The sequence below is a fragment of the Mugil cephalus genome, chromosome 15 (genome assembly GCF_022458985.1).
Source record: "Mugil cephalus isolate CIBA_MC_2020 chromosome 15, CIBA_Mcephalus_1.1, whole genome shotgun sequence".
NCBI lineage: Eukaryota > Metazoa > Chordata > Actinopteri > Mugiliformes > Mugilidae > Mugil > Mugil cephalus.
Window position 1 is genome coordinate 24,633,907 of NC_061784.1, and position 26,407 is coordinate 24,660,313.

The 26,407-nt window shown below is 47.5% G+C and overlaps 1 protein-coding gene across 2 annotated transcripts; it reads right to left on the minus strand.

The window, feature by feature from the left end:
• Positions 1-790: 790 nt before the first annotated feature.
• On the minus strand, positions 791-24,896 carry nup98 (nucleoporin 98 and 96 precursor). 2 transcript variants are annotated; one of them, XM_047607561.1, is made up of 35 exons: positions 24,721-24,896; positions 22,068-22,174; positions 21,874-21,969; positions 20,605-20,790; positions 20,356-20,495; positions 19,672-19,779; positions 18,747-18,930; positions 17,291-17,457; positions 16,740-16,874; positions 16,510-16,645; positions 16,195-16,287; positions 15,588-15,725; positions 15,194-15,327; positions 14,645-14,832; positions 14,450-14,566; positions 13,763-13,952; positions 13,570-13,666; positions 13,165-13,278; positions 12,822-12,960; positions 11,590-11,767; positions 11,195-11,329; positions 9,940-10,203; positions 8,805-8,937; positions 8,390-8,640; positions 8,110-8,294; positions 7,214-7,476; positions 5,770-6,045; positions 5,312-5,469; positions 5,074-5,214; positions 4,822-4,973; positions 4,475-4,696; positions 2,903-3,144; positions 2,661-2,815; positions 1,891-2,002; positions 791-1,720 (listed from the first exon to the last, which is right to left on the minus strand). In XM_047607561.1, the coding sequence occupies exons 2-35, from the start codon at positions 22,144-22,146 to the stop codon at positions 1,521-1,523; spliced, it is 5,508 nt and encodes a 1,835-aa protein (XP_047463517.1). In that variant the 5' UTR covers positions 22,147-22,174; positions 24,721-24,896; the 3' UTR covers positions 791-1,520. The 2 variants fall into 2 exon arrangements, with proteins under 2 accessions (XP_047463517.1, XP_047463515.1); XM_047607559.1 differs by having other exon boundaries at positions 15,588-15,728.
• Between the last annotated feature and the right edge of the window lie 1,511 nt (positions 24,897-26,407).

Consider the following 26,407-nt stretch of genomic DNA (forward strand, 5'->3'; position numbering starts at 1 on the left):
CGTTAGAGGCGGGGTTTTGTGACAATGACCGTTGGAGGCGGGGTTTTATGACAATGACCGTTGGAGGCGGGGTTTTATGACAATGACCGTTAGAGGCGGGGTTTTATGACAATGACCGTTGGAGGTTTTGGGGTCAGTTCGGTCCCGAGTCACAGGTAAATAATAAATGAGGCCTTCAAGTGCAGACTGAATCCAGACTCTGGTCTAAACCGGAGGGACGGTGCAGGAAAGCATGTCCAGTCATCACTAATGTTTATTTTTAATAATTTATCCAGAATTGTGTCCAGAGACCGTGTCTTTTATTCATCTTCCTTCATGTCTGAATCTGTAAACACTTACTCCATCCCAGACTCCAGAGCAGATCAGTCATTTAATTAACACTAAGGACTCTAATTAATAACAGAATAAAGGAAACAACAGTTTTCCTGATTCCTCCGAATAAATCTGAACTTCAGATTAATAGTAACATTTGGTAAAAGTCTGAATTTTCACTTAGACTTAGAGACTTTAATGATCCATGAGAAAAATTACCACCATAGACCGTATATAAATATTGACGCCACGTCTCCACACGTCCTCTACCAGTTATATGTTGGATTACACAAATAGTTCTCACAACTCTCAGTCCCATGGACCTGTTTCCGGAGTGGTTGGCATGGCAACCGGTGGTTTTAGTGTTTGGTGGAGGGGGTGGAGCTTATGACCTATACTGCAGCCTCCTGCCACCAGGGGGAGCTCTACTAGCTTTAGCTTCACTTCACCGTTTCCAAACAGAAGTAAGAAGAAACTCTTTATTTCTATTCAACTTTATTAAAAAAATGTTATCAACAAAATCACCAGGAAAACATGCGCACACACAAACACATACACACAGCAGCAGACCTCCATGAATCCACAAACACTGAGCCGTCCCCACAAAGAAAAAAAAAATCCAACCTGTAAATATTTAATGGTAGAAGATAAAATGACCTGATGTTCGATCCTGAAAAATATACAATTATATTTCTATAGTTATGTTCAGTGAAGCTGGAAGGAAACTAACAAAAGAAAAAAAAAAAACCTAGTTTGTTTATGTCTGGTGCAAACACACTTCATTTACATTCAGACAAACGAAACACAAGAGCGCTACAAAAATAGACCAGCAGACGTCTGACACGCTGCTCTTCGTCTCCTTTAAACGTTACAGATCGTCGTTATTCACATATCGACACATGAACAGACGCCGTTTTACTTTTACTGGTCAATCATTGAACCCAAACTGGGAAACAAATAATCAATGAAGCGTCGTTTTCTTTGGGGTCAAATGAGAAATTAATTTTTCCAGAGTTCACACAGAAGAAAAAAAAACAAAACAAAACGTGTTTCTCGCCCTAAATGAATAAACATCAGATTTATTGTTAATAAAAATAATCTCTGTCCTGTCACTGCTCCTCTTCAAGATGAATCTTCGTCATCTTTTAAAACGTCATCCTGAGGAAGTGACGGTCGGAGGTCGGAGTCCGGAGGTGTTTTCTTGGATCTCATTGGCTGACGATGAGCTGGCGCAGGTACGACTGCGTGAGGCCTCTCAGCTCCTCCAGGGTGTAGTCCTCCGGCATCGGGAGGCGGCTGATGTGCGGCGCCAGCCGAGCGAGAGGAACGGCGGCGGAGTCGGACGCTGCGTCGCCCTGTTGCAGCCTCAGCACCACCCGCAGGATGTTAGCGACACGCTTCGCCATTTCTGCAGGAGGGAGGCGGGTTATTCAACCAGTTATTATTTTAATCGTCATCAAACAAACAGAAAGAACCGGACACATACGGTGTTTTTTTTTTAATTTTAACTAGGAGAGTTAAGTGGGACCGTGAGTCTCCAGTGAGCGGGTCCGGTCTCGGTCAGTGTTCTGGTCCTACCTGACTGGGCCAGCCGGTCTCTGGCGGTGCTGCAGGGCAGGAGCTCGATCCGGCTGCACAGAGACGTGACGTCGGTGTAGAGACGCTCCAGCTGGTAGCCGGCGTTCTCCGCCTGAGGACGAGGTTCATGGTTTAAACACAGAGTTCGCTAACGTTTGCAGAAGTCACTAATATCACCTGCACATCTCAAGAACAGACACTAATCCTCCTCATGTTGGAGCAACATTACAGTTATTTAAAAATAATGGTTGTGAACTAGTTTAGTCTCTAGTTTTACTGCTATAGAATCTAAACACACATACAGAAAATCCTCTTTTAATTATAAACATCACATCTAATCAACTCCTTAAATGAACAGTTGCACCAAGTTCATCATAAATAACACGTTCATTCAGTTTGTTTCCTTCATGTTTGAGACGAATTTTAACAATAAACATGTTTAGAGAATAAATGTCAGAGCGTGAAAGAGTTTTTAATCAGCTCTGATGAATAAAGTTTTATTCCTGTGGTTCAGATTTTACCAGACGACATTAGATTAATTAAACTGGTCCCTGAACAGGATGTAGGACGGTTAATGTCCAGAACAGGACGTAGGACGGTTATGTCCAGAACAGGACGTAGGACGGTTAATGTCCAGAACAGGACGTAGGACGGTTAATGTCCAGAACCCGGCCTCGTTTACGTTCATTTAAATATTCATCAGCGTTCGTTAAATTAAACCACAACTCTTCCTGAAGGACTCGTGTGTTTTCTGGTCGTCTCCTTGTCACCTGCTGGATGTCCTGCAGAGACTTGAGGACCCGGATGTAGTCCAGGTAGACCCGCCCCGCCGTGTCCCAGTCCTGGATGGTGGCGCTGTGTTCAGGGACCGCCAGCCCCTCCAGGAACTCCAGCAGGTAGTCGTGGTTGTCGTTGATGATGCAGTCTGCAGGAGGAGACACACTCACGTCAAAGATAAAAAAGAGGAGGCTTAAATAGAATGACCACAAGGAAAGCAGGACTCGGCAGCTACCTGAGGCCAGGTGCTGGATCAGGAGCCGGTGGCACTGGTTCCAGTACCCGGCCCGGTACAGGTGCAGGGCCTGCTGGGGTCTGTCGGCGTGGCGCAGGGCCCGGGTGGCTTTGGCCTCGTGGATCCACTGCTCCGGGATCAGGAGCCGCTCGGTCAGGAAGCGCTGCCTCCGGACCGACTCCTCCGTCTCCTGCAGGGGGCAGTGCAGCGCCAGCATCTCCCTCACGGCTCGTTCCCGCAGACTGGAAAACCACAACACTGGCCTCAGAAACACCTCTACATTAAAGGGGGGGGGGGGCATGTATGACAACGAGACACAGGGACCAGGACTAATCATAAAAACTAGAACTGGATCAAATACAGAGACAGGAGAAGAACTGGACATGGGAAATTCAAAGTTCATCTCTGTGTTTTCTGTTTTCTGAGGCTAGTTGATATAGCTGAGGCTAGCTGGTAAAGCTGAGGCTAGCTGGTAAAGCTGAGGCTAGTTGGTATAGCTGAGGCTAGCTCGTTAGCTGAGGCTAGCTGGTATAGCTGATATAGCTGAGGTTAGCTGGTTAGCTGAGGCTACCTGGTATAGCTGAGGTTAGCTGGTATAGCTGAGGCTAGCTGAGGCTAGCTAATATAGCTGAGGTTAGCTGGTATAGCTGAGGTTAGCTGAGGCTAGCTGGTATAGCTGAGGCTAGCTCGTTAGCTGAGGCTAGCTCGTTAGCTGAGGCTAGCTGGTATAGCTGATATAGCAGAGGCTAGCTGGTTAGCTGAGGCTACCTGGTATAGCTGAGGTTAGCTGGTATAGCTGAGGTTAGCTGAGGCTAGCTGGTATAGCTGAGGCTAGCTCGTTAGCTGAGGCTAGCTGGTATAGCTGATATAGCTGAGGCCAGCTGGTTAGCTGAGGCTACCTGGTATAGCTGAGGTTAGCTGGTATAGCTGAGGCTAGCTGAGGCTAGCTAATATAGCTGAGGTTAGCTGGTATAGCTGAGGTTAGCTGGTTAGCTGAGGTTAGCTGGTATAGCTGAGGCTAGCTGGTATAGCTGAGGTTAGCTGGTATAGCTGGTTAGCTCCTGCTATGTGATGCTTGGTACCAATGGACAGAGGCAGCAACAAACACCTTTCAGAGTTTAACTTTAAATCCTGTTGACTGAGCTACTGATTAGTGGTTCAATACAGAACATTCAGGCGACAGACCAGAACCAGACAGAACCAGAACCAGACAGACCAGAACCACACAGACCCAGGACCAGACAGACCCAGAACCAGACAGACCCAGAACCACACAGACCCAGGACCAGACAGACCCAGAACCAGACAGACCCAGAACCACACAGACCCAGAACCAGACAGACCCAGAACCAGACAGACCCAGAACCAGACAGACTTGAGTCCAGATTACACTGATGATTCTTGAGAATTAAATTTTTTTGAAGGATAGTTTATTAAATGTAAATATTCTGCTAATTTCCTTGTTCTTCTTTGCACTAAAACGAATGGAAACGTTCGTGTTCGTGTTGATCTGTAGGTTATTGTTGGGGTTAGAACGGGTCGGACCCGTCCTGTGGGTGTCGGTGGACGTACGTGTGGTCGGGGATGTGCAGCAGGATGAACACGGCCATGTGCCAGAGGCCGGCGCTCTCCAGCTGAGCGGCGTAGCTGCTGTGGACCAGCCCCTGGCGCGAGGCGCTCAGGTGGCTGTAGTGCAGCGCCTGCAGGACGTCCCACAGGTGCCAGCTGAGCCGGTAGTCCAGACGCCCCCAGGTCACGGTCAGAGGGTCCAGCAGCTGCTGCAGGCTGTAGTGTCTGCAGGAGGACGGGTCAGACTTTAGCCACAGTCTGGATCTCTAACGGGGACTAGTTCAGTCTGGAATAAGATCCTGTTCCTGGTGCCACACAGAGGTTATGTTTCTCCGTGTGTTCACGTTTACCTGTCGCTGTAGAGCTTGAGCAGGTGGAAGCAGAGGTCATACAGCGGCCGCTTGGGCTCCTCCTCCTCCTCCTCCTCCTCCAGGTCCGGCTGCTCCTCCTCCAGGTACGGAGGCAGGGGGGCGACGGCGTATTTCCCCCCCTCACAGGAGCCCTGCAGGAAAACAGCAGCTGCTCAGACCGTGTGTGGATCTGCTCTAAACTCCTCCCGTCTTCCCTGGTCTGGTTCCTGAGGATGTTTTACCGCCGCTCACCTGGAAGGCGTCCTCGTACTTGCCGAGGGCGTCGGCCACGGAGGCGGTGGGCGGCAGCATGAACCAGAGGTGGACGGCCACGCAGCGCTTCCAGTCCAGCTCGGAGCAGACGTTCACCACCGAGTCCGACGACTGCCACACCTGAACACACACACAGAGCGAGATTCAAACCACGCGGAGACGCTTCGGCCGTTTAAACTCTGAGGCCGGGGACGTGTCCGAGCGGCGTTCAGCGTACGGGCTTCCCGGCGAGCAGCGCGAAGATGCGGAGCCGCTCCTCGGACAGGAAGCAGTCGGTCTGCATGCGGTTCCAGTCGGCGAGCTGCAGGCCCAGCAGGTCCCGGGAGAACTGGGACCCCGTGGCCTGGGACAGCAGCAGGGACAGACGGTGGTCTCCTGGAAGGACAAACACATGAGGAGGAGGTTTTCTCTATTTCCTGAAAGTCAAAGCATCACCATCCTGCACATGCTCACTGCGGGAACTGTAGTAACATGTAAATAAGTGTATGACATCATATTGTGAATGTTGTAATTCTATTGCTGCTGGTGCTGCTTCACTCTGGGTTATATTTCCTAAAGACTTAAACCTTCTACGGGCTCGGATTCTGTGCGGTCCGGCACCGTGTGGTGAGTAGCTGATGGAGAACGATGCCCGACATGATGTGATAAAACCCAGTGAACCGGTTCCCCACAGACCTTCCTTCTGAGCCAGACGACACGCTTCGCTGATACAGTTTCCCGTCAGGTAACTGAAGATGGCGTCGGTGTGTCGCCCCTTCGCCGCCAGGGCCACCTCCTCCTCCACCCGGCTGGCGGCGCCTCGGGACAGCCAGGCCGAAAACGTCCGCCTCCGCTCCAGCTGCTGCTCGTAGTCGCTGGGCGTCTCGGCGTCCGGGTCCTGGTCCGGGGGGCCCAGCTTTCCCCACAGGGCCTCACACAGCGTCCAGACCTCGGCCCAGTAACACAGAACAGCTGAAAGGGTTTAGAAACGAACAAAGGTTTTAACGGGGGTTTGTGCGACTCCTCCGACCTCCAGCAGGTGGAGACAAAAGACAAAAGAGTCCAGTTCAACGTCTCCAGGAGATCAGAGACTCTCAAACGGTGCTGATGCTAACGGTGCTGATGCTAACGGTGCTGATGCTAACGGTAGTATCCAGACTGATCCGGTTCCAGTGAGTGTTTAATTAGCTTAGCCTCCTTAGCTCTATAGCTGCATGGATGGAAGTGAAGCTTCAACATGTCTGAGACCAAACGTTTGTCTAAAGTTTGTCTGGACTTCACCTCTAAAGATGCAACAAGGAGGAAACACCTGGAATTAGACTCAACATCTGACCACACATAGCATTAGCATTAGCATAGCATTTATTAAAGGGCCAGAGATGTAGCGTCTGTGATGCCTGACAGACGCCACGACACTGGTTTATTATTATTATTATTATTAATTAATATTGGTTCATTTAGTTGTATTGACATTATTTAAATTCATTTTCTGTTCACGTCACAAAATGCCTTAAAAATAAAAAGGCATCATTTCTGGACAAAGTTTGTTTGTTTTCATTTTTTAAGCAGCGGCACCGTTTCTAGAGATAAAACCTGAACCAGACCCGGACCTGGTCTGAACTGGGGACAGATTAAAAAAGAAAAGATTCTCTGTGGAGACGCCACAAATCCTGACTCTTAAAAGCTTCGACTGAATCAACACTTTGCTTCTGGTATTAACACTAGATCCTTCTACATCGTTTACACTTCTGGGCCGAACAAAGAGGCTCAGTGGGACCGAGTCCTGACAGGAACCTGGTTCTGACGGAGGCAGTGAGGTGGGAACAGTCTCAGTGAAAACCAGGGACCAGGACCGAGCAGGTCTGGATCTGGAGCCGCTCAATAATAAAAACCTTCATTTATCTTTGACTGATATTTAAATTAGTTTGATGATGTGAAACATTTAAATGTGACAAACATGTAAATAAATCTGGAAGGAGGAAACACTGTAACTCCACTGTGTTAATGAATGTTTCTTTTTAAGAATAAAGCTCAGGTGTCAAACCTGAACCAGTCTTTTCTAAAACTTTCCGACCGCAGAGCATAAAGATGTTTCTTTCGATGACAGAGGCTGATGTGGTTTAAAGTTTGTTGAACTCACGGTCGGCGTCTCCCTGCTTCTCCTTCAGCTCTGTGATCCACTCGGCGTATTCGTGCAGCGCGGCGACGCCGAGCTGAGGACGAACCAGGGGACAGGACGAGCCGTCCACCGCGGCGACGCTGCTGTGCTTCAGGCTGATCTCCAGGGGGCGCTGCAGCACGGCCTCCTCATCCTCAGCCTCCTCCTCCTCACTGGGCTTCAGCGGCTGCAGCTCCAGACCCACCACCTGCTCCAGCACCACTTTATACGGGCTCTCGGTCAGTCTGCAGGAAGGAAGCAGCTTATTATTAAATAAATTATTAAATTATTATTTAATTATCAAACCAGCATTAGACTCCAACTTAAACGTACTTTGCACTAAATCTCCTGCATTTATTCTCTGACTGTGGATCATTTGTGGCAGCTCTGAACATCATTAACAGTATTAACTGAACAGGCTGATCTCTGAGGGACTCTTATTTTGTAGGGCTGGTCTCTGAGGGGCATCGGTTAATTTATTGACTCTTATTTTGTAGGAGGGGCTCAGGGTCTTACGGTTTGTTTATTGACTCTTATTTTGTAGGAGGGGCTCAGGGTCTTACGGTTTGCTCACTGACTCTTATTTTGTAGGAGGGGCTTTGCTCACTGACTCTTATTTTGTAGGGCTGGCTCAGGGTCTTACGGTTTGCTCACTGACTCTTATTTTGTAGGGCTGGCTCAGGGTCTTACGGTTTGCTCACTGACTCTTATTTTGTAGGAGGGGCTCAGGGTCTTACGGTTTGTTTACTGACTCTTATTTTGTAGGAGTGGCTCAGGGTCTTACGGTTTGTTTATTGACTCTTATTTTGTAGGAGGGGCTCAGGGTCTTACGGTTTGTTTATTGACTCTTATTTTGTAGGAGTGGCTCAGGGTCTTACGGTTTGCTCCTGGAGGGTTTGGGCAGGAAGCTGAAGTCCGTCTTGGCCGTGAGTTCGTGGCGTTGCGGCTGGCTGGAGGAGGCGGAGCTCAGCCGGCCGCCACAGTGGGCCAAGGTCCAGCCGGGGCCCCAGCCCACCCTGAAGGAGCGCACCGCCACCAGGCCGGTGTCCATCAACAGGCCTCCCTGAGGGACATCACACAGGGTTAATGTCTGGACCAGAACCCGCCCATAAACAATATATTAATAAATAAATGAAAGATACATAATAAACCTCCCACCTTCCCCTGGGTCACAGACTCCTTGATGGGGACGGGCCCCCCCAGACGCCGGGCCCCCACCGTCCTGATGGGCGGCTCCGGAGCTCGGGAGGGCAGCTGGAAGGAGGACGGCACCGACTCGGCCCACGGGAAGGAGGAGCGGGAGGAGTCGACCCCCAGCGACGACGAAGGAAGAGGAAGAGGAGGACGGGGGGAGTCTGACATCTGAGAGAAGAGGCCTGAGGAGAACCGAGCCTGGAGGAGACCACCGACTACAGAGAGAGGGGGGGGGGGTTAATGGAGGAGGAGGTTAATGGAGGAGGAGGTTAATGATGGAGGAGGAGGAGGAGGTTAATGATGGAGGAGGAGGAGGAGGTTAATGATGGAGGAGGAGGAGGTTAATGGAGGGCGGGGTTAATGGGAGGGGGCGTGGTACCTGAGGGCCGGCCCTGAGCTCCAGGGATGATGAGCCGAGGAGACGAAACGTCAGCGGAGGTTTTCATGAAGCTCTGGTCCTGGAACGTGTCACATTCATCGTCGTCCTCAGTGAAGAGAGAAGCTTTCATGATCTGAGGAGAGAGTCTGTGTTTAAACACAATCTGTTCCTGATCATTTAAACATCTGCTCTACCTGTAAGGTGTGAGGGGGCGGGGCTCTACCTGTAAGGTGTGTGTGGGGGGGGCGGGGCTCTACCTCTAAGGTGTGTTTGGGGGCGGGGCTCTACCTGTAAGGTGTGTTTGGGGGCGGGGCTCTACCTGCAGGGTGTGTGGTGTGGGGGCGGGGCTCTACCTGTAAGGTGTGAGGGGGCGGGGCTCTACCTGTAAGGTGTGTGGGGGGGGGGGGCGGGGCTCTATCTCTAAGGTGTGTTTGGGGGCGGGGCTCTACCTGTAAGGTGTGTTTGGGGGCGGGGCTCTACCTGCAGGGTGTGTGGTGTGGGGGCGGGGCTCTACCTGTAAGGTGTGAGGGGGCGGGGCTCTACCTGTAAGGTGTGTGAGGGGGCGGGGCTCTACCTGTAAGGTGTGTGGGGGGGCGGGACTCTACCTGTAAGGTGTGAGGGGGGCGGGACTCTACCTGTAAGGTGTGTGGTGTGGGGGCGGGGCTCTACCTGTAAGGTGTGAGGGGGGTGGGGCTCTACCTGTAAGGTGTGAGGGGGCGGGGCTCTACCTGTAAGGTGTGAGGGGGGGGCGGGGCTCTACCTGTAAGGTGTGTGGGGGGGGCGGGGCTCTATCTCTAAGGTGTGTGGGGGGGGCGGGGCTCTATCTCTAAGGTGTGTTTGGGGGCGGGGCTCTACCTGTAAGGTGTGTTTGGGGGCGGGGCTCTACCTGCAGGGTGTGTGGTGTGGGGGCGGGGCTCTACCTGTAAGGTGTGAGGGGGCGGGGCTCTACCTGTAAGGTGTGTGAGGGGGCGGGACTCTACCTGTAAGGTGTGAGGGGGGCGGGACTCTACCTGTAAGGTGTGTGGTGTGGGGGCGGGGCTCTACCTGTAAGGTGTGAGGGGGGTGGGGCTCTACCTGTAAGGTGTGAGGGGGCGGGGCTCTACCTGTAAGGTGTGGGGGGGGGGCGGGGCTCTACCTGTAAGGTGTGGGGGTTGATCCCCAGGGACGAGGCCATGTGGCTGGACGCTGAGACACCGTCCATGTCCATGGACGTCAAACCTCCCAGCTTCCTGTTGGCGGCGTCCGTCTCCCCCAGGACTGGCTCCGCCTCCTCCTCTCCTCCCAGCATGCTCTCTGTGGGGAAGCTCTGAGTGATGTCGGCCATGTCGCTGTCCAGCTCCCCTCCTCCTCCTCCTCCTCCTCCTCCTCCTCCTCCCAGGACGTCCAGGACGACGTTGGACTGAAGACGAAACCAACAAGATGAACTGGATTTATTACGAGACGTTTTTTACTTGTGACACAAACTAAACCTGGTTAGAAACATCAGCGAGTTTCCGACTCTCTGAGCTTGTTTTAAATAAAAAAATAAAAAAAACAAAAACTGAAACTTCAGCTTCTTTAACTTTATTTTTATTTAGTAAAGTGAAAATTAGTACAACTCACGTCACAACTCAAAGAACTCACAACATGACGTCGTCCTGGAGGTCAAAATATTTCTTATAACACATGAAAAGAGTCTGCGAAGATATTTGACTCTAAGATTAAGACAGAGTCAGAATTTAAACTTTCATTAAAAATATTAATAAAAAACTAAAGTCGATATATCTGGATCTTTCACCGGTTCATGATCAGAGTTAAAGTGACACATGGTGAAGACAAACTGTCTTCTAGGAGACGTCTCCCTCAGTCTTTAGCTTTATCTTCCTGTAGAATCACTTTAATCTGAGGGAAACTTTCATTAAACGCAGGTTTATTATTATAGTTTAACCCACAACAACAACACAACAACTCTGAGCCCAGAATAAAACCCTCAATGTTTCTATTTCTGTAAATACTCACCAGCCTCTGCAGCTTTATTTATCCACGACTTCATTCTACATAATAATAATAATAATAATAATGATTGTTCTTCTTTCCCTGTTAAACCATCTGAGTCCAGTCTGAGCTCAGATCATTAAAACCAACCTCATCATTTAAACCATCAGGGCTGATAAAGCTGCAGCTCTGATTTAAAAACTCAAAGGCAAAGATGCAGAAAGACGAGAGACGGAGCGGACGCCACGAACGTCTGGAACCAACGAGGAAAACAGTTTGGAAACTGAAATAAGTTCCGTGAGGCTAGAACCAGACTCGTGAAACGTTCCTTTAATGAGCTGCTGGGGTCGGTGTCAGTGAGGAAGAGGAGGATGAGGAGGATGAGGAGGGGTGTGGATGGGCGCAGGCTGCTCTACCTGAGCCTGTGGCGCCACCTGCTGCTGGGAGGGAGGAAGAGACGCCGCCGTCTTCAGCTTCTTGGGGTCGGTCTTCAGCGGGACGTCCTCGTCCTCGTCAGAGTCCTGGAGGCCGTATTTGGAAAAGTGGGCGACCTGAGGGAAAGAGGGCGGAGTCAGACACACCTGAGACCAGGTCTGAGACTTTTAAATACTATCAGGGGTCAAACTTAAGACGTACAGGATCATGAGGGGTCACACAGCAGATAATGACATGAGGATTTAAGACTTTTTAAGGCCTGAACTTGGGATTATCAAATGTTAGACGTGGTCAGTTTCTACATGTTGGGTTCACTACGGATGATGCCGTCTTCAGTGAATCCAGAATCACTAATCTGACGTGGATTAAAACCCACCTCGAACACCCAGGACCCGGTCTCGGGCCGGTACTCCAGGAAGCGAGCTCCCTGTTTCCGTGAGGCCTTCTCCAGCCGGCCCTCGTAGTTCATGTCGCCCAGACGCTCGGGGCTCCGGATCTGAGTGCAGGTCGTCTTATCGTTGGGCCAAACCCCGTCCAGAGTCACCTCCGCCCTCCTACACAGACACAAGGACACCACGGTCAGGGAGGACAACCGGGAAAAACGGCTTCAAGGCTCCACAGCTGCTCAGTCCCTTGAGTTCCCTTCACATTGTCCATGGTGTGAAATGTTCTTCCTTCCACTATTAAACACAGCCCTGAGTTCTACTGCTGCTTTTCTTCCAAACGTTTCTCCATCAGTCAGGATTTATTTCTTCCTGGTAGAACATGGTTCTCCACTATCCTTCCAGTCTGGAATAAAGGTCTTAAGCCAGTTTCAGTAGTTTCTACATGTTTCCTCTGCTTGATGCAGCCAATTATTTGACCCTTCTCCACCAGACTAACATCTCCTCCACCAGACTAACATCTCCTCCTCCAGACTAACATCTTCTCCTCCACCAGACTAACATCTCCTCCACCACCAGACTAACATCTCCTCCTCCACCAGACTAACATCTCCTCCTCCACCAGACTAACATCTCCTCCACCAGACTAACATCTCCTCCTCCACCAGACTAACATCTCCTCCACCACCAGACTAACATCTTCTCCTCCACCAGACTAACATCTCCTCCACCACCAGACTAACATCTCCTCCTCCACCAGACTAACATCTCCTCCACCACCAGACTAACATCTCCTCCTCCACCAGACTAACATCTCCTCCACCAGACTAACATCTCCTCCACCAGACTAACATCTCCTCCTCCACCAGACTAACATCTCCTCCACCACCAGACTAACATCTCCTCCTCCACCAGACTAACATCTCCTCCACCACCAGACTAACATCTCCTCCTCCACCAGACTAACATCTTCTCCTCCAGACTAACATCTCCTCCTCCACCAGACTAACATCTCCTCCACCAGACTAACATCTCCTCCACCACGGGATGTGGAGGAAATGAGAAGCTCCTTGTTGCATCCGTTGGTCTTAAATAACCTGTTGAACTAATGATCCACCAGGAGGCGCTGGACTATGAGCTCAGTTAGATCCAGGTGGAGGCTTTTATTTTGGCGAGGCTGCGTATTAGACCCTTTATACCTCCTCACTTTGTGACACGCCCTCACCTGTTAAGACCCGCCCCCTCCGGCGGCTTGTTCTTGTCGTCCGGGTACACGATGACCTCCTTACGCCTGAAGTGGACGATTTCATCGAGGTTCAGTCCCGACACGTTGACCTCACCGGGGAAGAAGACGGAGCCGTAACCTGCCAGAGCCAATCACAGCAGAGACAGAGACAGAGAGAGCCAATCAGAGCAGAGCAGAGCAGAGAGAGAGCCAATCAGAGCCAATCAGCCAATTTTCTTTAATGTACTATCTGCTTTCAGTGATTTTATTGATCTGCTCTCTATTATTTTTTTACTTCTGTGCTAATAAATAAATAACTAAATAAATAAATGTCTGCAGTTACCTTTGCGTCCGACGGTGAAATTCTCCACGACACAGTCTCCGTTTTCGTCCACCATCTCAGCCAGGTCGTCCATGGACGGGATGGTGTAATAACCCACACGGTTCAGGACGATGCCTGGAGGACGGACAAGACACTTTAAAGTGGACGCGATGAAAACGATGCGATGCAACTGAGCTTCACCCAAACCCAGGACCCGTCTCCCTCTGAGCCTAGAGGAGTCTGGTCTGAGGAGGTGTCAGTGAGGAGGTGTTAGTGAGGAGGTGTGATGTTAGTTCTCCTCTCTAAGCCTCTTAAAGTTCTCTCAGTATTTAGCTGTTTGAGTCTTTAGCAGCTGCTGGTGTTTAAAAGTTATTTATTCGCCATTTGTTTTTTGATGTGAGCTTTAACAGAAGAGATGAATGAGACCTGCAGGATGAGGAGACTGCTGCACCTCCTGCTCCTCCTCCCTGTCCTCCTGCAGTGACTCCTCCCCCAGAGAAGCCGAGACGTCGTCGCTGCTCAGCTGAAAGGAAAGAACATTCTGCGTTAACGTGAGCTGCAGGCGGCTACGCTGAAGGACCGGTTCCGGCCCGGACTCTGAACCGGGCTCTGTACCGACCTCCAGGCCGTTCCTGGACACTTTGTGCATGTTGAGGTCGCTGATGGTGTCCTGCAGGCTGGTCTGGACTCGGCCCTGTGGGATCGGCTTAGCGATGGGGTTCACGTAGAACTGGGTCACCTCGGGGTCGTCGTCCGCTCGGCCGCTGGGACCCGGCACCTCCCTCAGCTCCTCGTCCTCCTCCACCGGGCTAAAGACAGACAGAAGAGGAACCTTCAGGGTGGAACTCTGACGGTCCTAAAACAGGGCTCCCAGCCTCTGGTCCCAGAACCAGGACCAGGACCCGGACCAGGACCTCCTGTAGACAAGACGCCTCTGGACAAAATACTCTTTCTGTCAAGGCCAGTTCTCAGTTCTTCCTCTCCCACACATTACAAACCTGCAGGAACCTTCAAGGGAACCAGTGAACAGGGCACTAATGAACAGGGACAGAGAAACGTCTTGATGCTTCATCATCTGAAACTGTCTAAAGGGTTCAGGGACAAACTGAACCTGATCCAGTTCTAATGTTCCCATGGACTAAAGGACTAAAGGACTGAAGGACTGAGGGACTAAAGGACTGAAGGACTGAAGGACTGAGGGACAGAGGGACAGAGGGACTGAAGGAATAAAGGACTGAAGGACTGAAGGACAGAGGGACAGAGGGACTAAAGGACAGAGGGACAGAGGGACTGCGTGAGACCGGACCTGTTTCCGTTCTGTGGATACTCCGGTGGTGACGCCAGGTCGTCGGCCTCCTTGCTGACTGGGCTGCTGTACTGGCTGCTGTTCAGGTTCTTCAGAACGAGCTTCTTGATGCTCTTCCTGTGGAGATGAGAGACGCCATCGTTCAGAGGTTTTCTTTAAATTCGCAGTCATGTGACGGCGGCGACCAGCTGATACCTCGGGATGAAGGCTCCGTTGGTGAGCGAGGGCTCGTCGTCGTCCAGCCCGTCGAAGAGCTGCGACTTCGAGGCCCCGGACGACGTCAGCGCTTTGGGCCGGACTCGGGTCGCCGGGCGCGGGGTCAGCTTGTAGTGGGTGGGCGTGGTCAGAGCCTTCTGGGCCGTCGGATTGGTCGGTTTCAGACGCTGTCGGAGGAAAGGAATTATAGAAGAAATTAAAACCCAACCAGGCTGAATCTGCAGAGACGTGGATTAAAACCAAATAATAAACCTCAGGCCAAACATCATCATGATCAGTTATGATCCAACGTTGGGCTGAACGACTCGGGAAAATAATCATGATAAGTAATATCAGAATGAGAATATGTGAGTACTGATGAGCTTCAACACGCTCTGGATTTATTTTAGATTTTAGCGCCGTATTGATAGAGGACACATGCTGCTGCAGGTATTTTTGTCAGTGTCCAGGAGAAGGAAGGATCCACTGTTGTTTTTACGTCTCGTATCGTTTTGTCTCGTCTGTGATGAGGTGTAGCAGCAGACTCACCTCCTCCTTCTTCTTGGGGTCTGACAGCGGGTTCCTGAACAGCGGCGAGTCTCCGTAGGGGGAATACGCCAGGACGCTGAGCTGCTGCTGGAGCATCGCCTGCTGGGAGGCGGCGGCGTTCGGATCCGTCAGCGCTGAAATAACAAAGTTAAAATATAACCAAACGTTCCACAGACTCCAGCTGTGTTTCCATGACAGGTTTCTCAGAATAAAAGATATTTGCTCTTTGTGAATGAGCTGTAACTGGTGAAGTCTGGTCTGGTCATGTCCCATAATCCTCTTAAATTCCTTGAGGAAGATGGATTCAGATGAACTGGTCACATGACCTCCTGCATCATCACCATCGATACGTCTGAAACCAAGTTTTCTAAGGATTATTTCTATATCTGCTCACCGACGGGTTGCTGTGGAGCTCCAAAGCCCAGGGTACTCGCGCCGCTGTTGAATCCGGTCGCTCCAAACGTTCCCATCGTTCCCAGAGCGGAGCCCAGTTTGTTCTGGTTGTTCCCGAACAGGGTCGGTCCCGCTCCCACTGCTGGACACAGCTCCACGTTAATAAATTTATGTTATCAGCTCCTAAACCATCTACCTCCAGAACCAGCAGGTCTCTATGTACAGGCATCATTCTGATCTCATCCATCAACTCCTGGACCAGACCTGGACCCAGACCTGGACCCAGACCTGGACCCAGACCTGGACCCAGACCTGGACCCAGAGGTTCTAGAAACACCACAGAGCTCACATGTTCTCCAAAGGTTCTAGTGAAACAGAACCAGGTCCACTCTCCATCTGGACATTAGGATCAAACCAAAGAACCCAAAGTTCCTCCACGTTGGGTTTTTACCTCTTAAAGTGAATCTGGCTCCAAAATGCTACTGATTCACTACAGGAGTCAACGTTCACACAATTCAACCTGTGGACATTTTATTTCTCCTGGACATTAATCCTGGAGGGTTAATTAAGCGTAATTAATTAAGTGTAATTAAACGTTCTCTTGTCACCTGTCCCAAAGCTGGTTCCCAGTCCGGTGCCGAGTCCTCCGGTGGTCGACTTGTTTCCAAACAGACTCCCTCCAGCCGGGTTCCCACCAAAACCTGAAGCCAACAAAAACCAGGATGTGTTAAGTTTTTGTCTGAATGTTCTGAACCGTAATTATTTCCCACATGTTTGTGACGTTGATGCGAGTTGTATTTTCTCTTATTAAAGCTTAACACTGGGTTGTGTATTTAACGGTGCCTTCGTGTCGGACTCAGTAAAACCTTCAGACTGTAGCTGGACTCTTTGAACGAGGACAGAGTGGACATCAGTGGACATACCGAAGGTGGACGTGTTGGTCCCGGTTCCCAGTGTGAGGGTCGGCTTGTTCCCAAAGAGCCCGGTGCCGGTCCCAAAGGACGGGGCGCTGGTGGTGGTGGTTCCGAACCCGGCCGTCTTGTTACCGAATAAACTTGGCTGTAAAAGGCAGAGGATACGTATCAGCTGCAGGGACTCGACCGTCCTCAGGCCGACCGGCTCTAAATGTTCCCGCGTTCTACCCGCGTTCTACCTGCGTGCCGACGTTCCCAAACCCAGCGTTGGGCTGCCCGAACAAGCCAGTGTTTCCAAAGCCGGTGGCCGTGCTGGTCTGAGTGGCTCCAAACAAACCGCCGGACTGAGCCGGCGTCGTGTTCCCGAACAAACCCTGGAGACACAACCGGGCGTCATCAGCACAACATGAACTCACACTGGGTCAAAGCTGCAGCAGGACACAGGTCCATTCATTTAAACTAAACCTGACTTTGTTGAATCAAAAGAGAGAAACTACACCAGGTTGACTCATCTGCCTGAACCTTTGTCTCTGCTGTATCTTCCATCATTACATTATGCTTTTTATTTTATTTAAATTCATCACTTACTACACAGTGCAACAAACAAAATGTTTTTATTCTGACAGTGACAGTTAAACCGTGACTGATTACAGACCCATGTTCCATAAATATCTGTCTCTGTCCACCACATCTAATGTCATAACTTGCTGTTGATCTGAGCCTGTTCTCGTCTTGTCCTGCCTCTCGTTGTGATGCTGTGGTGAACATGTTTGTGTATTGAGGCCCTCACCATGCCGCTGGTGTTGGGCTGCCCCATCGTGTTGGTGTTGCCGAAGGAGAAGCTGGTGCTGGGGGCGGTGGTGGTGGCGCCGAAGGGCTTGAAGAGGCTCCCGGCCGCCTGCTGGGTGGGCTGGCTGAACAGGCCGCCCGTGGTCGTACCGAAGCCGGCGGCTGGAGCTGGAAACGGGACCAAGGAAGTGGACATTTTAATTGGACGTCCATCACATTCGTCCATTAAATATTAAAAAAAAACATTTAAAAAGGCAACTGGAGATGTAGATGTTGCCAAACAACTGGTTTCATATTATACAGACGTTCCATCACTGTGCACATTATTCAATCCGTAGGAACATTGATGCCATTTCCTCAGGGACACAAAGAAAACAGTTATATTTACGCAGCTTTAGTTTTACTCCGGTAATTTCTAATAATCACGGAGGCCGTCTGATATAAATTAGGTGGAAATCGTCCATGATTTGTAAGATAAAAATTACTCCACCAATTTCCCACCATAATTCTCGTAACACACAGGTCCTCTGATAAAAACTAATCCAGCACAAATCAACATCTCTATGATTTAGGTGTGAGTTTCTATTCCCATCCATTATAATCTGTAAAGTAATTAAAACTGCATTTATAGACTCACTGAGTCTCTGTTTCTACTTCAGTAGAAACTTCAGCCCAAAGATCAGGTTTTAACTCGTGTTTCTAGACCAAGTAAAACTAGACTGGTTCTAAATAACTGAGACTTTTTCCTGAATATTGTCGTCATGTTTGGTTCACGGAGGAAAACGCTAACAAGAGGAGAGAGCTAGCAGGAGGAGAGGAGAGCTAGCAGGAGGAGAGAGCTAGCCAGAGGAGAGAGCTAGCCGGAGGAGAGAGCTAGCAGGAGGAGAGAGCTAGCAGGAGGAGAGAGAGCTAGCAAGGAGGAGAGGAGAAGCTAGCAGGAGGAGAGAGGCTAGCAGGAGGACGAGAGCTAGCAGAGCTACACATGATAGAAAGAAAAAACATGACAGCTTCTTTCCTATTGGTGGAAAATGCATCCATCAACAATCAGGACATGATGTGTCAGTGGTTGCTAAGCAACAGTGAGGCTATATTCAGTCTATGGAGACAGGAGACAGTTTAGAGACATTTAGACATTATTACTGGTTGGACACCTGATAGTTGTGGACATGGTCCTAAATAATTTTAGTGGAAATAGTTGTAAATAACTAAATGTGTTGATCAGCTTTAGAAATGTCCAGGTTAGATTTACATTCTAAGTTCTAGAAATGGTTGGTTCAACATGTTTGTGGTTTTCTAACTGGTTCCTCCTGGATCTGATGGTTCTAGTCTGGTTTTAGCTCCAACGTGTTCACACACATGAAACCAAAGGAGATGAAATATAAAGAGAAGCCCAGAAGGAGTCAGACTTCAGGACCATTAGACTCCGGAGGGTTAAATGTTTCTCTTTTCATTCGTACCTGCTCCGAACGTGCTCTTATTCGGCCCAAAGGAGAAACTGGTGTTGGGGGCGGCGGAGCCGAAGAGGCCGGTGGCGGCGCTGGACGTGGCCGTGGCTCCACCAAAAAGACCCCCGGCCCCTGGAGCCGCCATCGGGTTGGCGGGGCCCTTCCTGCCCGCCTGGTAGTCCTCCAGCCTCAACTCCTGCAGGAGGCAACAGAATCAGATCACAAACACCACACAACACAACAGCCTGACACCACAACGTTCAGACCGTTTATCATTCGGTCCCGACACCACAGCACCAACATCAACCAGAACCAAGCTTCAGTCCATCCAGTGAGCGACATGGTCGGGTTACGGGTCAGTGTTATATTCTGCCACGGAGAGGAAGCCAACGCAGTGATGTCACCAGTGTTTAGTGGACAAAGTTTTAATCCTCAAGAAGATCTAATGGGTTAAACGGTTAAACCGTCCTGGTGTCAGCAGTGACTCACTCCTCCAGACACATAAACAAAGATAATAATAAGTTCAGTCATAAACATGATAAGAATGAAGGAGCCCAGTGACTGTGGAGATTAAGAACAGTTTGGATAAGACTGAACAGGAAAGACCTTTTAAAACCTCCCAAGACGCAGTGAAAGCAACTGAACATGTTGGAGCTCATTCAAGGTCCTGGTCTCTTTTTAAAAGCCAAGACTCTGAACTTTCTATCGTGGTTTAGTTCTGGAGGAATTAAAGTTAGAAAATAACAAGTTGTTGTGTTGGTTGAATCCTATAATGGCTCAATGAAACCAGACAAACTCAAACAGAAGCTCCAGAGCTCTGATCGGATCAAAAAGACGGCGGCGTCCATGGAGCACACAGAGGAAGGATAAACGCATTTAAAGCGAAGCTCCCGCTGACATGAAGACATGATGTTAGCAGCTGGTCCTGCAGACTCACCTCCAGGGACTTGTTCTCGTACTCCTTCATGGCCGTGATGCACTGGTGCTTGGTGTTGATGCTGGAGGTCACGCCGGCCTTCACCATGGTGTCACTTCCCGTCGGAGGCTGTGGACAAAGAAACTCCAGCTTTACAGTCTGAGCTTAATGACTCGATTTAAAATGTGACACGAGAAACTGACCTGAGACCATGATGAGACTTTAAAATAAGTTCCCCAGTACAGACTTTAATGTGTGTGACTACAGACTAGTCTGGAACTCGGTACATTGAGAATTGATTCACGAAATAAAAAAACAAACTGAAGCTGGCTTCAGTCTTTTTCCCCTCTGACCAACCACATGCTAGAAAACTACACTAGAGTCTCTCACTTAGAAGAAAAGATATGAATCTGTAGTCAGTCCGAGATTAACCCCAATTTGTTTTTTTACATGTAGCCTGGAGACTAGACCAGCTTCTACCACCCACAATTATTATTTCCTGAATGGAATTTGATCCAGAGTTTCTCCGCTGGGAACCGATTCTGCTCCAGCCGAGATGAATTAGGTTAAAACCAAAAGGCTGTGATTGGCTGGAGGACTCTCCAGGTGATACACAACGTTCTTTCCTCACATCGTGATAAAATCCAGAGGTTCAAGATCCGGACTCTGATTATGAAAACGAGGTTCGTTCAAACTTGGACTCACGTTGAACTTCACGGTGGTTCCCGGCTGCTGAGCGGCCGAGAACCCGGAGCCTCCAAACAGGGAGTTGGTTCCACCGAAGGGGTTGGCGGTGGTGTTGGTGGCTCCAAAGAGTCCACCGCTGCTGGTGCTCGTCCCAAAGCCTGAAGGACATGAAGGACATGAAGGACAGGACGATAAAAACAAACAAGGTGTTCAACATTAAACCTCCACAGAGTCCGGAGAGACCGGGATCCATAAAAAGGTCCTCACTTCCAAAGGACGACGGTTTGTTGGCGCCGAATGCGTTGTTCTGTTGGTTGAAGAGTCCTCCGCTGGTGCCGGTCCCCGTGTTTCCGAACAGGCCGGTGGTCGTACCACTGGCGGCTCCGAAGCCGAAGCCGGTGCTGGTGGAGGACGTCGCCGGCTGGTTGAAGGTACTGGACCCAAACAGGCCTCCTGGACACAAAGACAGCGGGGACAGATTAGCTTGAGTCGCTGTAGACGCCTCCTTTCACCAACTCATAAATAAAGTAGGACGGTCAAAATAAACTCGGATTAAAAATGGAACCTGATGAGGCCACAGCAGAATGTCTCCGAATGTCTCAAGACAAACAAGGAGACGGAAGAGAGGACGAGGAGACGGAGGGGACAAACTAAGACAAAGACAAGCTGACTTGAAAACATCTGATCAATCCTAAAGCAAAATGAAGTGATTAATAGAGGAAATAAAAATTACATATTAACGATATTTAATCGCAATTAATCGCAAACCTGAGATTAATCTGATTCAAGGTTTCATCCTTCAACAGCACTAAAGACACACCAGATTAATTCTACTTGTTCAGCGTTGACAAGAAAAACGCTGGCGTAACGGCACAAAGAACTAACAGAAAACTTAGAGAACACTTCCATTTTACTTTCCTTTTATTTATTTTTGTAACATTTTCCTCCCATTCTTGTTTTTGTAGGTGTTTGGAGCAGGTCACGTGTCCAGAGAGTGGTTGTGTTGGGGAACAGGAGGCAGTGGGACAGTAAAATCTCTGAGATAAGCAGCTCTGTACTTAAACCACCAGAGAAACCAAAGATGCGCTGATGCTAAAAATAATAAGTCAAATTATGCTGAGTTCTGCTTCGGGATGACAGAATATCATGTCGGGAACAATAAAGTACGAATCTAAGTCCAACAGTTGTTGAAACAAGTTATTTTACAGACGGATATTTAAATTTTAATGCCGAGTTCCTTTTCTTGTGTTATTCAATGATGTGATACCATAGTACCATATATTTTTCTAGAGTGTAACACCCGAATTTTTTATAATGGCAAAATCCTGGAAATGTATCTTTAACTTTATGTGGTTTTCTCTCCCTTGGGAGATGAATTCAGTCAAAATAACAGTAGAACAGAAGAAAACAGACAGCAATATATTAATAAACATTGGTAGGTCCCTGGTTTTCCCTTAATAAATACAGATTTTTTGATGATAATAATATAAATAATGAGTTTGAGCCCTGATCTAAGCTAGAATAACAGGTGCATACCTGGTTTATTGGGGGTGGTTCCAAACAATCCTCCTGTGTTGTTGGTCGCTCCGAATGCTGACGTCCCAAAACCGCCCGTCGCCCCGAAACCAGCATCTGGAGAAACCAGAGTCCACATGAGGACGGGTCATTTAAATCCACAGGAATCAAACTGAGCGCACGTTAGATTTACAACAAATAAAGCTCAGACTTACTTTGCTGACCGAAGGTGGAAGAGGTTCCAAACCCCCCCGTCCCTCCACCGAAGGAAGTACCGAAAGACTTGTTGAACATCTTGCTCCGTTAGCAGGACGGCATAAGTCTGGAGAGAAAAGAGCAGCAGCAGCGTTCGTTAACGAAACGAGACGAAAATACGACCAAGACGAGACATCGACGCCCTAAAACCAATATCTGATGAGCTCAAGTTTCAGGGTCAAATGTTAAAATGTGCAAAAAGTCCTTTTTCCTTGTTTTTAATGGGGACAAGGCTTCATGACGTCCTCAAGATATTTTAACTACAACACAATCTTTCACCATTTTAGTAAATTCTGAAAATCTCTAATAAAAGAAAGTGACATTTGTGGTGTTAAATATGCACGAACCCATGAATGATAGAAAATGTTTTAGTTGCTCTCTGAATAAAATTTAACTAAATTCACGCTAAGATGAAAACAAGTGGTGTATTCAAAGATAAAAGGTCTAATGGGCCAAAAAACAAGTTAAGATATGAGGAGAAGAACAACACTGGATGATAAACATAGTTTTTTGGAAATATAGGGCTGAATTAAATCAACACAGTCTAACACAGAAGACGTGAGCAGATCCCAAACACATTATAAGAGTTCAAAAGTATTTTACTACTTCCACAAAGTTACTGACCTCTGACTTGTTACTGACACATATTTACATATTTAAACAGTGCAGAGTAGAGTGGATGGTGGAGTAGATCTATAAATATAGTTCCTGGATATAGTACCTGTTACAGCCTGTTACCAAATACACATTAAACTGATTTAAAGAGACAAAATCTATGATTAATGGCTAAAGACGACATATTAATGTTGTTAGTGTGTGTTTGACTAAATGTAAGAATTAAACAGTTGATAAAAACACAGTTGACTTAAACTATAAAAAGATAAAAATGACGATAATGCAACTAAAACTAAAATGGTCGCCAACAATGACGCTTGAAATCTTCTGTTCACATTTTGAAATAAACTCTTTATTAATTGAGAATAAAGACTGTTCAGCCTGTAATTACTGAGAGTTTCCATCATCATTGAGTTCAGATTAACATATTTATTTTTTGTTAAAAGGAAAGATAGTAAATACAAGAACACAGGACGTCTGCACTGTGACATTCCAACGAGAAAATTATACATTTTACGTATTTAGACTTAGACTTTAAATATCCACAACGTAAAAGGCTCGGTCACAGTAGCTCTAATGCACATATTAGGTTGATTTTAATTAATATTACTTTTCTCAGTCACACACTGATTCCTATTTTGTGAGCTGTGTGGAAATATTACTGTTTCTCCTGCTTTACTTTTCTTTAACTGGCTGCATGTACAACAATATATTCACTGTCCTATGTAGAACTGTGCATGTGACAAACAAAATAATCTCATTGACAAGTTTCTACATTGTGCACATGACAATAAAACCTTTGAATCTTTGAATCTAACCTTCTCCAAGAGACACCGACAACTCGGTTGTTTCAAACAAACACTCCAGGAAAAGGTTCCTATGACAGAAAACTCTGGACTTTATTTATATAGCACATTCGCACATAGTGGTTTGGTTATTGGTCAAAATCTATTTCATTTCCCAAGTACCTGGGAGTCTAAATAACCACCAGACTGTAGTTCCTGAGGAAGCTCAGGTCTGTGCTTTGCTGTGGTTTATTGGGGGAGTAGTCGCAGCCAAAAACACATCAGTAGGATCAACAAATTGATCTGAAAGGCTGGAAATGTCGTTTGTGTCAGTGAGAGACAGGAGGACACCAGATAAACTGTCCATCATGGACAAGTCATCACATCCACTACATTACGTATATTAGAGAAGCTCATTCTCCATCACACTGAAAACTACATGACTCTACACCAAACTCCATCCAGCTGGATAACAGCTCTTCTTTCAGAAACAATTAAGCTACTGCGACCAATTCATTTCCTTTGTGCATCATTAAAGTAAATACTGTTCATATAGTATATTCATCCATCCTCAGCTCCTCCAATCAGCTCCTCCAGTTCCTAAATCCAGGCTGAAGTCCAGAGAAAACTTTCACAGGTGTTATCTGTGTTGTACATACTCGTAAAACACGTTGGCCTCAACCCTGTTGTTTTAAATATGCTACAGAAATAAATTGTTTGCTTGCTATCGATCTAACTAACTAACTAACGGGGACATGAGTCTGAGTCTCCTGCTCCACGTGTAGAGACCGGACCGAACCATCTAAAAGCCCCGAAAACACATGACGGGTTTCATGCCACGAACCCTGGATGCTTTTAATAACCTGATTAAAAAGAGTCCATCGCGGGGGAGGCTAGTTATTTAAGAACCCGCTTAAACAGAGGCCAGTTATTTAATAAACCCGGGTAGCATGGTTTCCGCTGCGGCTAGCAGGAAGTTAGCTCACAGAATTCACATCAGAATCCCGGAGGTTCCACGAAAAAAACGAGATGTGGTTGTTAACGAGCTGTGTAATCTTTTAAATCTACATACACATGTACTTCTGTTCGATATTTCACACAGAGAGTTACGTACGTCATGCTAGTTAGAATGCTAGCTGCCCAACTAGCCAAACGTTAGCAAAACAAACCCGAGAAACCGGTAAAAACAGTAAAAAGTTTGACAAACGTTTACCTTTGAGTGCTTGTCCACCGTCTTATAGACGCTCTGTGTCCTCGTCGTCCTCCCTCCTACAGCCAGCTGAAGCTACTTAGTCGTGATAAATGTTTAGAAGTGTTTAAAAGTGCTTCGCTTATCAACGACAGCTTCGACAACGAGGAGGGAAAAACGGTCCGCCGGCTACGTCATCACGCAGCGACAGACGTCATGACGACGACGACTCGAATGACGCAGTTTTATTTGTTTTGGTTTAAATTGAAGCGAATTAATATAGATAGATAGATAGATAGATAGATAGATAGATAGATAGATAGATAGATAGATAGATAGATAGATACGGCCGTTAATCATTTACAACGTTGCCCAACTCATTATTCCTACAGTCAAAATTAATAAAGTTTACAGACATCACGGAACAACAAACATCTCAAATAACGTCCAAACCTAAAAATACAGAAATTATTCAGTATTCATAAGGGGAGTTATAATTTAAGAGGAAAATGTAACTTTAATATTCTGTAAATTCGTACAACCAGGGAAGGTTTTTGTGTTTCAGTCAGTGGTGTGAGATCATGGAGTTAAAGGAACTCGGTTTAAAATGAGACACTAGTTTCAACAGGTACAGGGATGATGGCAGAGTTGGGTAACACTGAGGATATTGTGTTATGTGAATATGTCATTAATCCTGCAGTAGGGACGGGGGCTGCTGGCCTATCGCAGGACTAACACTGAGACACACAACCATTCGCACTCACAGGGTCAATTTAGAGTCACCAATCAGCCTAACGAGCGGGTCTCTGGAGGGGGGAGGAGGCCCGAGCTGGACTCAAGCCCGGACCTTCTCGCTGGGAGGTATCAGACTAACCACCGAGCCACTGTGTCGCCCCATATTAGATTTAAGTTTATTTAATAAAATGCATGAAACTAATTCTCTTTGTCTACAAGTATCATCTAGACATGTTTAGACCAGGAGAGGGAGTGGTAGACTTTAAGTTATACTTCTTCCCACTCCTTTTCACATATTAATATTATATCTTATGTTTAAATGTTTTGCGCTTTTTTTTTGTTTCACTCATTGTTCAATATCTGTATACCTACACATATATTTATTTTATTATTGCTCACTTCTGCTAATTGCACTGCTGCTTTTACTTTGCTTTGAGACTGTTCAGTTCATTTAGTTTTATTGACATTCGTTGGGATTATTATTATAATTATTTTAATAAATAATATTTTAATAATAAAAACCCTGAAACCTTTTTCAGTCATTACCAGAACAGGAAGTTGCTGTAAATAATCTGAGCATCACCTTTGACTGTCACATGACTCTAGATCAACACACTGTTAAATGTTTCATTACATCAGTAAATTACTGTGAATATCTCAGAGTGGAAACATCTTTTTCACAGTAATACACTAAATTACAGTATTATATTGTGAATATGTAAGTAAAATCCTGTGATGTCAAAATATTATAATTTATTGTGGAAAATGTTGTGAGATCCTGGTGATATGTTACAGTGCAGAGAACTAAACTTTTTCTTTCAACTATGAAATATTGTCCATATCAAACATTGTCCTGTTCTCATCTGATCTTGAATTATTAATCCACAGTCTCATCTAATTGTCTGCACACTCAGATACACAACAGGTTACTTAGTGCAGCTTTTCGTTTCCTGTCAGCGAACGTTCAGAATCCTTG

Coding starts and splice junctions, on each gene's coding strand:
- nup98 (XM_047607559.1), bottom strand. CDS start 22,146: ATGTTCAACAAGTCTTTCGGTACTTCCTTCGGTGGAGGGACGGGGGGG. Junction 16,875..17,290: donor AGCCCAACACCAGCGGCATG/GTGAGGGCCTCA, acceptor TTGTGTCTCCAG/GGTTTGTTCGGGAACACGAC. Junction 3,145..4,474: donor CTGCACATCCCCGACCACAC/GTACGTCCACCG, acceptor GTGGTTTTCCAG/TCTGCGGGAACGAGCCGTGA.